Raw genomic sequence first — 18,226 nt, forward strand, 5'->3', positions numbered from 1 at the left:
CTCACTCCTGCAAAACTCTCTTTTCACTACTTTTAAGGTGCTCCATATTCTGACTTCAAAATGTCTTGCTTTATTTTCTATTACTCCCTTCAGGCTAGTTGTGCTCCTTCTGAACTAGCAGCTCTGTGTCTTCTGAACATATCCCATGCTGTTCCGCTTTATATTCATATTCTTCCCTCTTTCTGGAATGCTTTCTAATAACTTCTCCCACTTGTATTCCTTCTTATGTGTCAAGGCACAAGTTTACCCCCTATCCAGCATAATTCATTTCTCCCTGAAATCTATGGTGTGTTTTCTATTCCTCTCTTTTATATGTGTGCACACTTGTCTTGGTGTGGTTATTTACACACATGTCATACTTTTGAAGCCCAGCTGTCTGAGCTCCTCTAAAAGTCTCTCTTCTCCCCCATGCCCACGTGTGCAGAACTCAGGAACGCGTCATGCGCAGTACACACGTTGGGGAGAAATGTCGATTTACCTGAAGATTCTGTAGAAGACGTGGAGGAGGTTTTCTTTTCTTTCCCTTTTTAAAAACTTTTTGTTTTAGAATAATTTTAGATTTCAGTAAAGTTACAAAGAGAGCAGAGCTACCACCTACCCCATCCACCTACAGTTTCCTCTATTATTAACATCTTACATTAGTGTGGTATATTAGTCACAATTAATGAACCAGATTGATACATTGCTATTAACTGAAGTCCATTTGTAGTATTCAGCTTTCCTTAATTTTTACCTAATGTCATTTTTCTGTTCTAGGATCTTATCCAGTACACCACATTACATTTAATTGTCCTGTCTCCCATTAGGCTTCTCTCTCTCTCTCTTTTTTTAAAAGAGTGAAAGTAGATTTAATGAGGGAAGACAGAGAATTTGGTTTTGCACACTTTAAGTTTTAAACATCTTAGTTACATTTTGAATACACAATAAAAGGTCTTAAAACTGAACTAGATATACAACATTGTAAGCTTCTATAGCTTAAAAGATTTTTCTTAGAGAAGTCATGAATTTTTTTCCCTTTTACAGACTTTTGCAACCTGTTTTGAACAGGACAAGTTGAAACAGGTTTGCCCTGTAGAATATTAAAAGAGCATGGACTTCAGGGTAAGATCTGATAGAGAGGAAATGTTGAATTCTGACTCAGATTCCTCAAGAGTGGAACTGATGGTTGTTATTCCTAGGGATGTGCAAGGATGAAATCCCTTGCAGTAGGATACCTACAGTATGCGGTTTGCACAGTTATTCAATAAATGTTGATTTCTTTCCTTCATAATCTTAAATCACCACACAAATACTTAATATGTTTTAAGAACCACTTAAAGTTCCTGCAGGCTGATCTGCAGTCAGTATACAATCTTTCAGCCAAAATTCCATTTCTTGCAACCCTGGAACAAAGATTGTTTATAATAATGTGTTGACCAAAGACAAGGTATTGATGGAATCAAAGGTCCCATTAGGATTCTCTTAACTATGTAAATGTCTAAGACTTTTCTTGTTTTTGATTACCTTGACAGTTTAAGAAATTCTGGTCAGTATTCTGTAGGTCCCTCAATTGGGATTTGTCTGATATTTTTCTCATGATTAGACCGGGGTTATGGAATTTTAGGAGGAAGACCAGGGAGATAGAGTGACATTCTGATTACATCATATCAGCAGTCTAGACAATCAATATAACTTATCATTCTTGATGTTAACTTTAATCACTTGGCTGAACTAGTGTTTGTCAGGTTGCTCCAATGTAAAGTTTCTCTATTCCCCTCCCTTTCCATACTGTATTCTTTGGAAAGAAGTCAATATGCAGAGCGCACACTTAAGAAGTGGGAGTTACCTTAAGTGAGGAGTTGAGATAAGGAGTGGGGAGTGTCTATGTAAATTATTGGAATAATAATTTACACAGGAGATTTCTCAGATCCCCCATTTAAAAATGTAATCAATTATTTATATCAATATGGACTCAAGGATATTTATTTTATCCTTTGGATTATAGTCCAATACTACTTTATGTATGTTGTTCCTCAAATTGTGCTAGCTTTGGGTGTTAGGAGATCTTTCAGTTGGCTCCTATGTCCCTCCTTGACATAACTCCTCCATTTATTTATTTGTTTGTTTGTTTATTTTTAGACCATTTCCTTTCTTTCTGACACGACAAGATAATCCAGGCTCATAATGTATATTTCCTTCCCCAGTCCTAGAATCAACCATTTCTCTGAGGAGCCCTGGTTCTTCTTATTGGGGAATAGCATCCGAGATCAAGATCTGGATGCTGGGTATGCTCATTGCAACTGGGGTGTTGTTGCTTCTAGCCCTCTCAGCTGACAGAGTGAGGAAATATATGTATGTCTATTAACCCATGTATGCGGACATATCTATATATATTTCTATATGTATCTATCTGTATCTATTTTTATTTTTTTCCCCTAAGATACTCTCCCTGTTGTAAAGGCCATAACCTTAATGTCATCTGCAAAATCCCTTCATAAATTAGTGTGATTTGTTTATTTATTTATTTGACAGAGAGTGAGACAGCACAAGCAGGGGGAGCGGCAGAGGGAGAGGGAGAAGTAGGGTCCCCTCTGAGCAGGGAGCTGGATGCGGGACTTGATCCCAGGACCCTGAGATCATGACCTGAGCCGAGGGCAGATGCTTAACCAATTGAACCACCCAGGCGCCCCCATAAATTTGTGTTCTTTTGAATAACTGGGAATAAGAATTTGGGGAAGAATTCTGCCTACCACGCTGAGTTTATATTTCAGAACTGAAGTGTGCATTTTCCAGGTTTGTTAGTTTTTAGAAGTAATACAATGGGTAAATGTACTGCAAAGCCTGCTAAATGTAAAACACAGAGGCAGACTACCTATATCTATTTTTAAAACCTGAGTTCCCAGATATCCCCAACTCTAATCCCTTACCACATCGATCATCCTGGCCTTCTCCCCTTGCTGGTCTGTAACTTCTCCAATGGTGAGAAACCTGGCTCCCACCATTCACCATCCATCTACTTAATTTTTTAATTCCAGTATATATGTAGAGTAGTTTCAGAATGGTTAACTCTTATCCCCGTGGGAAACAACTTTATAGCTGGACTACAGTGTTTCTTTTTCGTCACTGGTTTTATTTATTTATTAAAGATTTTATTTCTTTATTTGACAGAGAGAGAGACAGCGAGAACAAGAACACAAGCAGGGAGAGTGGGAGAGAGAGAAGCAGGCTCCCTGCCGAGCAGGGAGACTGACTCGGGGCTCGATCCCAGGACCCTGGTATCAGGACCTGAGCCGAAGGCAGACGCTTAACGACTGAGCCACCCAGGCGCCCCTCGTCATTGGTTTTACAGACTTTACTCATTTCCAGAGTTATTCACATGAGCAGTTTTTTTTTTCCCACCCCTTTCAATGAAGTTATCCATTTAGCTAGTCTGAAAAGTCTGTATATTATATGATGCCATTTGAGTGACACTCTGGAAAAGGCAAAATTGATAGAGATAGAAAATACAGCAGTGTTTGCAGATTCTTTGTCATATTCTGCATTCCATTCTGGGATCTCCGGACCTCCAAAGGGTTTTTTAAAAATATTTTCATACATTAAGGTGCACTCTTGTGCTGTAAAGATCTATGGGTTTTGACAAATGCTCGTGTTATATATCCGTCATTACAGTATCATACAGAATGGTTTCACCATCTTAACCAGTTCCTTGTAGCTTACCTACTACACATTCTCCCACCCCCAAGGCCCTGGCAACTGCAGATCTCCTTACTGTCTCCATAGTTTTGCTTTTTCTAGAATATCACGTATATGGAATCATGCAGTATATAGTTTTTTCAGATTGTCTTCATTCACTTAAAACACTCACTTAAGATTTATCCATGTCTTTGCATGGCTTGACAACTCCTTCCCTTTTAGCACGAACAATATGGAGGGGGGTTTTATATTCTCAAATCCACAGCGTATAACTTCATAGGTATCCATTTGACATTTTTGATTCTCAAGTTTTCTGGCCACACAGGCTTTTTTGCCATATCCCTATGCAGCACTCAGTCATTTTCCTGTCGTCGTGAGCAATTTAGCTCTCTTCCCCAGACCTGCCTACGCTGCTTAATAAAGAACACGGCTCTTAGCGTTTTAGCTTCCACCCAAAGAGCTTCTCAGGTTTTACCTTCCTAGTTACACCTACATTACAGTTCTTTATGTTTTTGGTTAATAGTGCCCCCTCCCAGCATCTTCATTTCACCTCTCTTTGTATGGTTTTTTAAAGTATGAACTGTATCTTTATCACTGTATTCGGCAACAATGCTGTGGCTAGTCCCTAGTAGGTATTCAGTAAATATTTATTGAGCAGACAAATAAATGACTTGGTATATGTAAAAGCCTGATTACAAAGGAACTGACAAAACCTGAAATGCATGCTGTATTCCATCCACATGGGTAGAATAGTTGTTTACTATGTACTCTTTTCTTTTTTCACTGTTTGAAGGCCACTTGCAAAAAATGGCCTGAAATCTGAGATGCATTCAATTTATATAGAACACATGGTGTTTATAGAAACATTACCCAATAGTATCACGCTAGTGAACCTTGATAATGTGTGTCAGAGGTTTTCAGCCTTAGCCCAGATTATCAGCTTTACTACAAACAGCTGAAATATATTGATTGTATAAAATTTATTTTCTCATAAAACATTGCATGGGCAAATTTTGGGAGTTGGCTAGGTAGCTTAGAACTATTGTCATCTATATTATTAGTAAAAGGAGGAAGGTGGCTGTTTAGTATGTCATTAGCTTAAAAAAAATGCTTAACATTGGTATAAAATTTGAATACTGGGCCTCCAAGCAAAATAGTCTAGAAGGATCCTCATTTCACATATTTAAGTTCTAAGATGATCTTGGAAGCCACATCCATCTGTGGGTGCTTCTACAAAACCTGTGTTGCATGGGTATTTGCTGTCTTCAAGCTGTGTACCTCAGCCTCTATATGCTAGAGCCCTAATTTTGATGTGAATAAACTGTTCAAATTTGGGTAGTGGGAAAAGAGGAGTTCTTAAATTTCTCCTCTTCTCTTTCTGATCCTTCTTTTTCCTTTTTCCTCCTCCTCTTCCTGTTTGTCCTTAAAATATCTGTCATTGTCTTGGATTATGGAGAATGTCATCATCCAGAAAAGAGTAATTTTTCTTCAGTTAAATCTCGCATGTTTGCAATCATCCTTCACATACCCAATGGTTTGTATCAGAAATGAGCTCTTAAGGGGCTTGTTGACCTTTTGGAGTCAAGAATTCTTCATTTTAGGGATTTATCTCTTGCTGGGAAGATTTTTTTTAAGCATAAAAATGTGTACAAGTAGAATATTACAAAAACACTTTGAGTCTTTGGCTAAGTTTGAAAGGAGGGTACTCCATCTTTTCTGGTTTCTGTTGTAAGGCAGGTGTATGTATTTTCAATATGTGGAAAGGCTGAACTCTTTCTATTGTGTACTTTCCTGGGCCCTTCCATTCGTAACATTCAGGTTGTGGAAATGACTAAGAAGCTGCTATTATCAGCCAGTGTTACCTGGAAATGGTTGGTGAATGACTTCAGGTAAAGTGACTTTGTTTCTTAGCCATGAAAAATCATTAACTCCTCTAAAAAGGTGCTAGAATTTAGGAAACAAATAATAAACAGAAGGTAAAGTGGTGATGGTTTATACAGGGGCTCCCAAAAGAGTTTGCTTCTCAAAATAAATGAAGATTTCTTGGCATCCAGATAAGAACTTTCCAACATTCCACGTATGCATAAAATTCCATATATGCAAACAGATTTCACAATTTCCAAGATTTGGATTGCTTGTAAACTGCATTTAGTTGAATTGAAAATCTCTCTCTCTGGTGTTCATCTTACCCCAATAATATGCTAATTTTATCCTTAGGGCCTGTAAGAGTTAATGTCATAAGTTGGAATTTACTTACTAGTAGATAGATGCTTGGGGGAAATTGGTTCAATGTTTTTAACTGATTGTGTTTTCAGGATGAAAATCAACAGACTATGAATCAAGAGTTGCCAAGATCAGTGTGTTCCATTTGTGCCTATACCATTGATTGCATATTTCCCTCAGGACAATTCTACTTTGACAAACACACAGTTTCTGAAAAGGAAATGTTAGTAGCAGAAGCTGCTGCTCTGGCCTCCTATGTTGGCAGAAACAGACTGCCTGATTTCTGTGTTGGCGATCCATATTATTTTTTAATTGCATATTGAATAAAAGGGGGCTGCTAAACTGCAAGCAATTTGAATACATTTCTTTCCGCACTGATAAATTCTCTCAAGTTTTCCAGAGATGGAAAAGGTGGTGTGGTCCCTTGTACATTTTCAAAACTGTGGCTGGTTTTTCATACTGGGGAAACATGCATGGCACCTCATGATGCTCCTGGTGCATCACATATATTGCACATTTTGCAAGTTTTGAAGCCCTTTCTTATATTATTTCATATTCATTTTATAATGATTCTACAAGACAGCATAGACTTCACTGTAATGATTTATAGATGATAAGGAGGCTCAGAAAATTTCAGTAGATCTTCTATAGTCACACAGCTAGGATGTCAGGCTAGGAGCCAGATTAGGACTTAGGTTTTCAGATTTGAGTGCAGGAAACTCTACTCTGGTGCAAGTTCAGAGCATGATCGCTTTTGGTCAAAGGGCCTTGCAATATAATAGCAGTGATATATTTTTCAATTTATGCTCTAGGGTTATCAGATAGCACTTTATACTTCCCTTTCTCATCACTGTGAACTCTTCATAGAATGAGATCTCATTGCTATTCTTTCCTCTGATTTTTAATAATTAATCATATTTTCCAGCAGGAATTTTAAGACCTGACCTAAATATTATAATTAACACATTGAGAGGCCCTATCAACATGACCCACTTTGTGTCCCTTTTCCAGTGTGGGGATACTCATGAATGTAATTTAATGTTACTTTCAAAACGCTGAATTTTATGTTTTGCAGTTTCTCTGACTGAGTTCACACAGTTGTATTCAGGGAAAGGGTGGGCCATCTTCTGAAAGCTCGCTCTCTGGCAAAGGAAGGATACTAACCACTGCTATGTTAATAGTGAGAGAGGAGAGTTTTGATTCTTCTGGTCATCTTTTGCCCAGCAGAACTCAATGCATAGCTTCTACTCAGACTTGATCATTTTGTCTGGTCATGACATGGTTTTGCCATGGAGCACGATGCTATGAGTAGCAAGGGACTCTTAAAGGAAAATGAGTTTTTGACTGATTCCTGGGTTTCTGAATTCATATCCCTTTAATGTATCTCTGTCTTTTGCTCTTCTCCACATACAAATAAGTCCTCATATGGTCTTATTAGTATTGGCCATTTAGAGCTACTTGACAGTTTCTAATCACAAAAGGGTTTCCATTTCTCAGAACCTGGGAGAAACTCAAGAAGTGGCTTTTGAGGTTTTAAGCCTACTGGGTGTAGACTAGTGAATCACGTCCTTCTGAGATTTTTAAAATTAAAATATGATCAGGCAACTTTACTTTTCTCCATAGAACCCCATATATGAACTGATTTGAGAATATTTCCCCTTTTTGTGACTTACGTGATTAGGAAAAGAGAAAAAAAAGAAGTCAATTTTCAGGGGATGGGAAATGTGCTCCTTTTCACTGGAGCACTTACACTGTACCCAAGAACATTTGGAAAGTCTTGGAACCTAGTTATGTTTTCACAAAAACTCAAGATATTAAATATATAAGACTTAAGAATCTCATCTTGCGTCAGTTCTTTAGGTCTGTATGGAATGGAAATGAAAATGTGTCAGACGTTAATTCCTCTAGGAACCCTGGGAAATGTCATTCTCCTTTGTCCTCTTAGGTGGCCATGTTTGCACTGCAGCTGGGCAGGGCCACATTCCTGCTTACGGAGCCCGTGATCAGTGCAATGACAACCGGGGCGGCCACCCACGTCGTGACTTCACAAGTCAAGTATCTCCTGGGAATGAAAATGCCATATATATCTGGACCGCTTGGATTCTTTTACGTGAGCTTTCCATATGTCTTTGTTCGTGTAATTTGGGAGTGTGTTTTGCAAAGTAGAATTCGGTGAAGTCTAATACTGAGATTTTTCGGTATGAAGGGAACGTGGGTTTCAATACGACCTTTTGGGATACTTTGAATGTAATTTAGGATACGAAGCTAGCTTAATGAGTTCTAGCTACTAATTTTGGAAGCAATTCTTGATAAAAATTGAGTATGATATAACTTGGGGTCATGATTAGAAAAAAATAACTGGAAGTTTTTTGAGAGCCAGGTATGTTGCCAACTTCTAATGGAAGCCATCTACTGGGATTGGGGCTCAATTTAACTACAGTACACTCTTCACATTCAGCATTGTGAACTCCAGTTTGGCTCAAATCACAAGGCCTGGGCAAAACTGGAGCCCAAGTAGCCGACAATCAGTTATTAAAAGTCACTTGAAACTGAGGGAGGAACCTATGGCCAGTTTCAAAATATTACCCTACTAATACTCCATTGTTTTTGTCTTTTTTTGAAGTTGACCTGAAATCTTTGACTGCTCAGGAAATCACATCCTGTGGAGCTTTATAAGAAAATGAATGTCTTGTTAATAAGCTGGAGGGCAACCAAACTTCATTTTACTTAATTTTATGTAGTAGAGAAGGAAAAGAAATATTTTTGTTCTACTCTTCTAGGTTCTGAGCTGTGGACCCTCTAACAAAAAACAGATTAACATGAGAAAACCAACGAGTTTATTAACATGTATATCATATATACAAGGGAGAATCTCATAGATGAGTAACTCGAAAGAGGTGTCTGGAATTTGGGCGTAAATACCATCTTCACCTATACAAAGAAGGAAAGGGTGTGGGGAGCCAGGTTATGAGAAGGTGACTGGGAAAAGTGCTGTAAACAAGGGTGAGGTTGGCTATGCAGATTTGAGTTGCTCCTTCTTCATTGATCAGAGTCTTTTTGATTTAGAGTCATCCTTTCCTTCTTGGTACAGAGAGGGAGACACAAGTGGAGACTTCCTTTATGAATGTAAATTTCTCTTACAAAAGGGTCACTTATATGCTGTTTTCAGAGCTTCCTTGTGTCTGTTGTTTCTCAAAAGAATAAACTGAGGATAATCCTTATGTCAAAGAGGCATATTTTGGGGTGGCACATTCTGAGCTCCCTCAATATAATGCTGCATACAAATAACATTAATGTTTTATAATGAGAGTAATCCAACCCTCAATTTTCTTGATTTTAAAGGCTGAATATTAGCTTAGCATATAAGTACAATAATTTCTTTATCTAATGCCTGATGTTGAGGTGGTTTGTGGTGTTTCACTATTATACACAGCTTCATGAGGATCTTTCTTCTTTGTATGTTATTATCTGCATCACTAATTATTTCATTAGGATAAATTCCTAGTAATGGAATTACGGGATCAAAAGGGCATAAGATTTTTGCCAAATTTCAATCTGAAAAGTTGTGCTAATTAATATTGCATGCTTACCGTATTGTCAACTCTAGTTATTTTTTAAAATTTGTCATTTTGGTATGTGAAAAGTAGTATTATCTATCTGCTTACATGTGTGTTTTTCTGAGTAACTGGTAAAGCAGTCAACAAAGATAGCAATTGGCAACATGGAGCTGGAAGCTGGTTCTGAATTTTTGTTATTTGGGTAATATCCTGCTCAATGATTCATTCATTATAAGAGAGCTTAAAACTAGAACAAGAACCCTGGGACTGAGCCTGGAGGCAGCAACATAATTCCAAGCCCCAGATCAAACAAAAGCAGACCAAAGTAGCTGTAAGCTGTCAGGTGACTGGTCCCATTAAGACTTTTAGTGTCACCAGGTGTACACCAAGAGAACCAAATCAGTACTGGATTCTGTCTTGACCTCCTTGGATGGTGTGCTCATCTGTGCATGTGAAGTGTAAGGAAATGTGAGCAGGTTACAAATTAGCCTCTTCAGTCATATTCACACACAAATAATCATCCCTCCTTTTTCTTTTCTTTTTTTTTTTTTTTAAAGATTTTATTTATTTATTTGACAGAGACAGAGACAGCAAGAGCAGGAACACAAGCAGGGGGAGTGGGAGAGGGAGAAGCAGGCTTCTGGCCAAGCAGGGAGCCCAATGTGGGACTCGATCCCAGGACCCTGGGATCATGACCTGAGCTGAAGGCAGCCGCTTAACAACTGAGCCACCTGGGCGCCCCCACCCCTCCTTTTATAGTTCTGTTAAAAGAAACAGGGTAGCCTGATAGGGGAATGACATTTAGCCTTTCAGCTTGTTTCTCTCGTGGCAAGGTGCATAAAATGCTACGTTAAAGTGCTTGGTATTTGATTTTTTTTTTTCCATTTTGTTTTCTTGTGAGGAAAACTGCAAGCTACTTAATCTTTACCTTGTCTGTCAAATACTGTGTGGCTTTTGGGGGCCAGGGGTTAAGTTCTCACAATGAAACAGAATCAGATTTTAAAATATTTATAGATGGCTGGCTTTAAATTCACAGTACTCAGTTGGTGGAAATTGCTATGCTTTGTGCTGATGGAAAATGAAGAAAGTTGCTCTTGCTTTTCAATGTCACAGAGACCTGCACTATTCAGGTGGCTTAGTTGGAATGGTGCTTTGATTCTTTGCCAGGGTTTCAAAATGAATGTGGATATTTTAATGTAAAAAATTGTGGTGATCTGAGCTTTAGATTAAGAAATAAATTTTGCATCATGCATAGCTTGCACTGGGACATTTGCAAAGTGAGCTTTGGTATAGTTAGGCTGAAGAACCTGAGGATGAGAATGCAAATGTGAAGTTGCCCCTGGATCATTGGGGTGGGGTGTGTGGGAGCAGAGCTGAGCTCGGCACTGAGGTATAGAAGAGAGGAAGAAATTGAGGCCTTGGGCATCAGGCCAAGTGAAGCCAGAGGAGAGTGAATTAACACATTTGGGGATTTTTCACTTTTTCACTATGCTTCCTACCTCTGAGGTATCACAACTGTTCTATCCTTTTTGAAAGCTACTCAGGCTGATGGGAGATAAAGAATATGTAGCTGATTATCTTTGGAACATAAATTAATATCTAGAGTTGCGACTCTTGCACAGTGAGCCAGTGATCACTCCTAATTTTCTCAGCTGGAACACTTATTTTTCTTAAAATAATTCAAGTCTGGCCAATCAAAATGTCTATTGATTAATTTTGATAGTAGTGATCCTTACTATCAACTGGGAGAGAAAACACAGCCTTCTGCCTTTATCCTGTTCTGAGGTCACTGGAGGTTGGGGTCTCTCCTTTCTGCCACTGGGATGGTTTCTTCCGTGTCTTCTACCTGGGGGATGCCTGATTCTGTGCTACTGAGAGAATCTAATTCTCTAGTTTGAATATCTAAAATCTCCATCCCTTTAGTTGTTCTGGGATGGTGGGTGTTCTTGCCTCAGCAGAACATTTTTAGAGAACAGTTTGAATCAAATACAGGTGATAGCAGGTTCTGCCCTGTCAGATTATAGAACAGACCTCTGATAGGTCTTAAGAAGTAGATGTGCCCTAATGCTTCTCCCCTTTCTACATCTGGCATGCGGCTCACATGCCACCAGTGCCACCTAAGATCAGAGAGTTGGGCCACTTCTTCTCTTCTAGCTGAAAACTGTTAAGGAGCTTCACCAGATGAGGGGTCTCCCATAAATGTTAAAGCCTACTAAAGCTTTCAGCCACTGGTCTCTTGAGCCCCTCTCACAGAATTTCTATGGTCTTCATATGCAGATAGATCCCTGGAAACACCCTTATGATGCTCCTCAATTCTCAAGAAAAGTGGATAGAATTAGGCCAAATTCATCTTTTTATTTAACCTTCCTAAATCCCTTCATGCATCATGTTTTACCTTCCCCTTTGTTCTACAAGTTTTATCTCTAAATTCATATACCTCTAATGAATTTTAAATTATGGCCGTTTCTTAAAGGTCTTTGAAGTATTGCACATTCTTTTTTAGTTACTTATTGGGTAAAAATCAGTTTTTTTTCTCTGAGTTGACTTTTAGCTCTGGTGATTTTATTTAGGGCCCATACAATGAGGTAGACACTAATTGATCTTTTCTTTTCCTTAGAAAGAGGCGAGTTAGAGGAGAAATAACTTGAGAATCTTAGAAGCCCAGATTCAGATCATAACTCTGGCCTTGACCAAATCACCAAGTATCTTTGACTTCTGGTTGCCTGTTTCTTTTTTCTTTTTTTAAAGATTTTATTTATTTATTCATGAGAGACAGAGCGAGAGAGAAAGAGAGAGAGAGAGAGAGAGAGAGGCAGAGGGAGAAGCAGGCTCCCAAGGAGCCGGGAGCCCGATGCGGGACTCGATACCAGGACCCTGGGATCATGACCTGAGCTGAAGGCAGATGCTTAACCATCTGAGCCACCCAGGCGCCCTCTGGTTGCCTGTTTCATAAATTGTTGATGATTATACCTATTGGGAGTCATTCCCTAAGTGAAATGCCAGGAACATAATAAGTGTTCATTAAATGGAAGCCCTTATCTTTCTACTAGTAATGCATATTTGGATATAACAAATTTAAGATTTTTTAAAGTGCTTTTTATGTAAGAGATACTTTTATATATTAACAATAAAATAGTAATAGATGCTTTTCCTGTAATCTATAGAGTACTCAATCAGATAACCAAAGCTAAACAGTAAAACAAAGTTATACTTCTTTTTGCAACTTAGAAAGATGACTTCAACATTTATAAAACTTAAAAAAAATTATATCTGCTGCTTATAATAAGGGTTAGTCATCAGAATTCAAGAAATGCTGTGTTTTCAGTTTATTTTTATTTAAAAATATTTCCATCTATTCAGCTCACTACCCCAATACTTTAAAACTGGCTTAACAAATTATAAACAGTGCTGGAATACATTTCACACTAAGCGGAAACAATAACATTCTGTCTTGGGACTCTGGCTCACCAGTTACACTGTTTTATTCCTCTCATTCTTAGATTCAAGTATTTGACTGGTAGTTGGTTCCCCACACAGATAAGAGGGAAAAGTTTAACTCTTCTCTAGAATATTTTTTTTAAATTGAGAAATGATGATGTATCTTTTATTAGAAAGGATGTTTCCCCAAAAGGCACAATAAAAATTACAAAAATTCCTAGTTCCTATTAGCACATGTGGGTTTCTTTGAGATGGTGCCAGTTCCTCAGCCTGTAGCAACATATGATAAATTTGGCAGAGTTAGTTTCACTGGCATGGCTTTATATGAGTACTGTTCTAAATAATTATGTACAATTTTGTACATTAAACCCAAGAGCACAAGGCAAGCTGGACAATACATTCAATTACCCTTCTTGGAAGTTTTTATTTCCTTCCTTAAATCTGAGGAGTTTCAGGACTGAAAAAGAGTTTTATTCCCACCCCATCCCTGAAGTATACGAAAGCACTTTTCTAGTTTGGACATCCATGAAGGCTGCAAAGCAGAGACCAAGAATGTTAATAAAATGGGATAGAAACGTCAGAAGGAAATCAGAGCCAATGAAACATTTTTTTAAATAGAGAATGAGATCACAATTAAGTATGTACAAATGAGGTTTATATGTGGAGAATAAATCTGCTTTGAAGATCTAGGCCCTCTGGGAATTCTGAATCAAGAACACGCTTTGGTGGTTTATGAAAGCCTATGTTTTCTCTGCAGTTATTGTGACATGTCTATTGTGAATTGCAGGGATGTTCAATATACCCTGAAAAATGGACAGAATAAATGACGGGGAGAGGAAAGGAATGTTCATCTCAGCTTGATTCAATCAGTGATGCTGGGGATAGAGAATGTGGCAGGTTTAATTTGGATATGGAACAATTATATGGGAATTTGTAACAAAGGTTACTTTAAAATTTTAAATCAGAGAGCAGATATTTTTGCAACTCAAACATCTTGAGTTGAGCTCTCCCTGTCCCCCACAATTCACTGAAAAATGCAGCACTACAAAATCCACGTTCAAGTAATTCATATTAAACTTCGTCTTCTAAACAAGGGATGGCCAGATGCCACCGAGGCCGTGGTGCACTTGGTTGTATGTGTTGTGAGTTTTGTGTGCTGTGTTGTTTCTAGTGTCTAACACACCATACTTCCCCTAGTTCACATTTTGGTTGCAGACTTAATTTATCCCTTAAAGCAATAGTGAATGGATTTATTCCCAGTGTGGGAAGCACTTGTTGATCAGAAGTTAGCATGTTATTAAGTAAAAAAAAAAAAAAAAATAATAGAATGTGTTTTTTTCTACCTTTGGAGGTTTTGTTTGTATTCATGAAAACACAGCCCAGGGTTAAGCTTTCAGCTTCATATATTTCTCTTGCTTTTCTGTTTGCGCTACTTTAGGAAGTAGAGGGATTTGAGGAGTTTGATTTAACAATACCGATCCTAAAATGTTTAATGATACAATGCTTTGTAGGCAAAGTTTATAGGAGACATCAAATTCTTAAGAACAGAGAGAACTAGTACCAACATCAATTTTGGAGGGATTGGATATGGCTTTAGGGATCTCCAAGCAGAATCTATATCTGCTTAGAGATGGGATTCAAATATAATGAAGTTGAAAGTGAGTTGAGGCAGGAAGAGGGCATGTCTGGGCAACTGTAGCTCATGTTTACAGGCCCCAAGGATGTAACAGCTGCCAGGGCTGAGAGTAGACTTGTCTCCCCATCTGCCAGGTGGGAGAGTTGGACTAAGTGTGAGGTTTCAAAACCAGAAATCTTCAACAGACTAATCTGGGGAGATTTTAGGAACTACCCATGGATGGGAAGAGATTAGTATGCATGCATCCTTGATTTAAGAAACACTAGAATAGATTTCCTCAGCAAATATTAACTGACTGCCTCTTAGGCATTGAGGATATGCTTGAGAAATAATATCCCTGTTCCCATGGATTTTTCTTGAAATACTGAGGAAGGCATGAAATAGGGCGGGAGGAGACAGATTGTTGAACAAGATCATCCCAGATAATGTTAATGAAGGAAGCCAGGTCGTGTAATTGAAGGTGGGTAATGGGATAGGGCAAAGGAGAAATGATAATACTCATCTTGTATTAACTGGTAAATTAAATGAGTCACTGCACATAAGATAGCCTAATGCCTATAAATGTTAGTCCCCCTGCTCTTCTAGAGAGTGATGATATTGAAATAGGCTCTCCTGTTCTTTCTACCTCAAGCTGCCCTCCCCACATCTGTATGTGGTAGTGAAAATATGAAAATTCCCCTCTGGTCAGGGTGGAAAGAAGTGGATAAGGTGAATGCACTGTATGGATGCAAGGAGACTTTCATCAAATATGAATATGTTAAGAAAAAACAGTCACAGTCCCTGTACTCACAGCTTTTAGAATCAAGTTAGAAGGCTTTATTGCCTTGCATGATTCTGCTACTGATGTTGAAGATGCAAGGCCAGGTGCAAGAAGAGTTGGTTTGCCTGAGAAGCAGCTAGGTGCCACCAAATCCCACCACTAACAGAATCAAAGACAAATCAAAGACTGCGTGCTCCAAGGTGGTTTCCCCTTCACAGGGGTGGTGTCTCCTCTCCGCCCCCCCACCCCAATATTCCGAGGCAAACAGGAAGCACCAGGGAAGTTTGGAACAGTTGCTTACTGGACTAAAAGAAGAGAATAGTGAGGGAGGCATTGGTAAAATGGTGAATAGGTTGGTCTAGGGTTCGGGGAACCTGCATCACAGTCCTGACTCTGTCACTTGCAAGCCAAGTCACGTAAGATAAGTCACTAGTCTTGGGAGCCTAGATTTCTACATCAGTAGAATGAGTGTGTTCAACTGCTTGATTTCTGAGGCCTTTTGGGCTCTGACAACTGACTTCTAAATATTGCCTTTGTTAGGCACTTTTGTCAAGATCCTTGCCACAGCTGTCCACCAGGCCTATTTATCTGGGATAGATGCTTACATCAGCTTGCTTCTTTCTTAATGGTGCTAATCATTTAGTGATGGTTACTAAAAGCTTTCTGTTTAGTTTGACTTTGTGTTTTTTTTTTTAAAGATTGTATTTATTTATTTGACAGAAAGAGAGACAGCTAGAGAAGGAACCCAAGCAGGGGGAGTAGGAGAGGGAGAAGCAGGCTCCCTGCTGAGCAGGGAGCCCGATGTGGGGCTTGATCCCAGGACCCTGGGATCATGACCTGAGCCGAAGGCAGATGCTTAACGACTGAACCACCCAGGCGCCCCGAGTTTCACTTTGTGTTTTAAAAAGACTTCTCTCTTAGTTAACTTGAAGGGGGGGCGCATTTCGTAGGTATATATAAAATCCCAAAGGCAAAGGTCTGAGTCCCCTCCACCCTCTGTGTCCGTTTGGTAGGGCTGCTGTAACAAACGGCCACAGGCAAGATGGATCCAACAGCAGAAATGGATCTTCTCACAGTTCTGGAGGCTGGACATCATCCAGGTGCCAGCGCGGTGGTTTCCTCTGGGACTTCTCTCCTTGGCTTGCGGATGGCCACCCTCCGGCCTCTTCACATGGCTTCCCTCTGGGCATACACATCCCCAGTGTCTCTCTGTATGTCCTCATCTCCTCTTTTTATAAGGGCAGAGTGGATTGGATTGGATTAGAGCCCACTCTAATGGCCTCATTTAATTTAATTACCTCTTTGAAGGCCCTCTGTCCAAATATAGTCACCTTAGGGGGTACTGGGCGTTAGGGTCTCAGCATATGAATTTTAGGGGAACACAGTTGAGTCCGTAACACCCTCTTTGAGTTGTCTCAACAATGAGAAGTATTTGACTTGGTAACTGTGTTAGTGTCCTGTGGGTACTGTTACAAATTACCAGAAACTTGGTGACTTAACACAGAGAACTTTATTCTCACGTTTCTGGAGTCCCGAAGTCCAAAAATCAAGGTCTTAGGAGGGCTACGATCTCTCTGGAGGTTCTAGGGGAATCCTTCCTTGTCTTTCAGCTTCTGGTGGCTCCAGGCATTCCTTGGCTCGTGGCTACATCAACTGAACTCTGCCTCTGTTACCCCAAAGCCCCTTCCGCTCTGTGTCATGTCTCCTCTTCTATCCTATTGTAAGTGCTCTTGTTGGATTAGAAACATATGTCTGTGCAGAGATGATGCCACAAGTGTTTTCAGACCATAGTCTGAACACATGGTAGCAGGCATTTATGAATGTTACCGTTTTTTTTTTCTAGAGATATTCCTGGTTTTGTGGTTGAGGACAGACTCAAAATCATATATTGGGAATCAAGACTCATGGATTACTAATCTGTACTTTATACCTGCCATAAAGTAGCATGCTAACAGCTTTATTAAGGTTTGCTGATTGTACCATCACTCTGTTGTTTCTCTAGCAAAGCATAAAGTGATTTATGACAATTCCTAATACAAAAATAGCACAGGAATGATAAAATAATACTAAAGGGTTTATATGTTCTTTTTGGCGTAAAATATATGTTAAATTATTTCATGGGGTCCCTTATAGATAGTTCAGAAATATACTCATCATTGTTACTGAAGAATTGTCAATGATAGCATTGTATAGTTAAAATATTAAAACTTTTTTTTCTGTCATGGAGATTTCATGATAGCAAAACCTAAAGCATGCAGAATGCTGGTGAAAAGGATATTTGGCTGATAGAAATTTCTGGTTGACTGGGCAGAAAATCCATTAGTTTTTAATACTTATTAATATTTCTAAACATTTAAGATCTTTCTCTCTGCCTTATGAAGTTTAACAAAGTGGACATAATTTAGCTTTTCCAGTTACACAATGAGAGACTACTGAATGGGTATGACCCCAGAAACTATTGAAAGGGTACGACCTCCTTTGCTTATTTATTTTTTTCCTTAATTAAATACTGAATATGAGTTTTTTTAGCTTTGGATTTTGCTTCATCCTCATAAAAGTGGAGTTATTAAAAATCTGATTATTTGGATCAGATAGAAGATATAAAAAATCGATCATTTGAAATTTACTGCAATAGTAGCTTTAATATTTAGCTCAAGACCTTGCATATAATAAAACCTCAATAAACATGTTGAGTGAATTAATAGATGATAACTACAAATCCCCTTAATGTGATATAGCTCGAATATTGATAATGAGAAAAGAAGAGTCTGGGTCCTCCCTCTCTTCATCATTCTGCTTATTCAAATTAAAGTCTCCTATTTACAGATTTATTATTATTTTTACTACATTAGGCCAAAGTATTTATTCATTCAGCAATATTTGAGTGTCCATCTGCCAGACACTATTCTAGAAGTTGAGAATCCATCAGTTAAAGAAAAA

The 18,226-nt window shown here is 38.7% G+C and overlaps 1 protein-coding gene across 1 annotated transcript in view; it reads left to right on the forward strand.

Annotated features, from left to right (window-relative positions):
• The window catches only part of SLC26A7 (solute carrier family 26 member 7), a 106,605-nt gene that overhangs the window by 40,613 nt on the left and 47,766 nt on the right, over positions 1-18,226 (forward strand). Inside the window, exon 4 of the mRNA XM_025871488.2 lies at positions 7,841-8,005. Coding sequence (XP_025727273.1) covers positions 7,841-8,005 — 165 coding nt within the window. The remainder of the gene's footprint in view (positions 1-7,840; positions 8,006-18,226) is intronic.

Source organism: Callorhinus ursinus, unplaced genomic scaffold, assembly GCF_003265705.2.
Source record: "Callorhinus ursinus isolate GAN/ISIS: 27379988/994484 unplaced genomic scaffold, GSC_fseal_2.0 scaffold5, whole genome shotgun sequence".
NCBI lineage: Eukaryota > Metazoa > Chordata > Mammalia > Carnivora > Otariidae > Callorhinus > Callorhinus ursinus.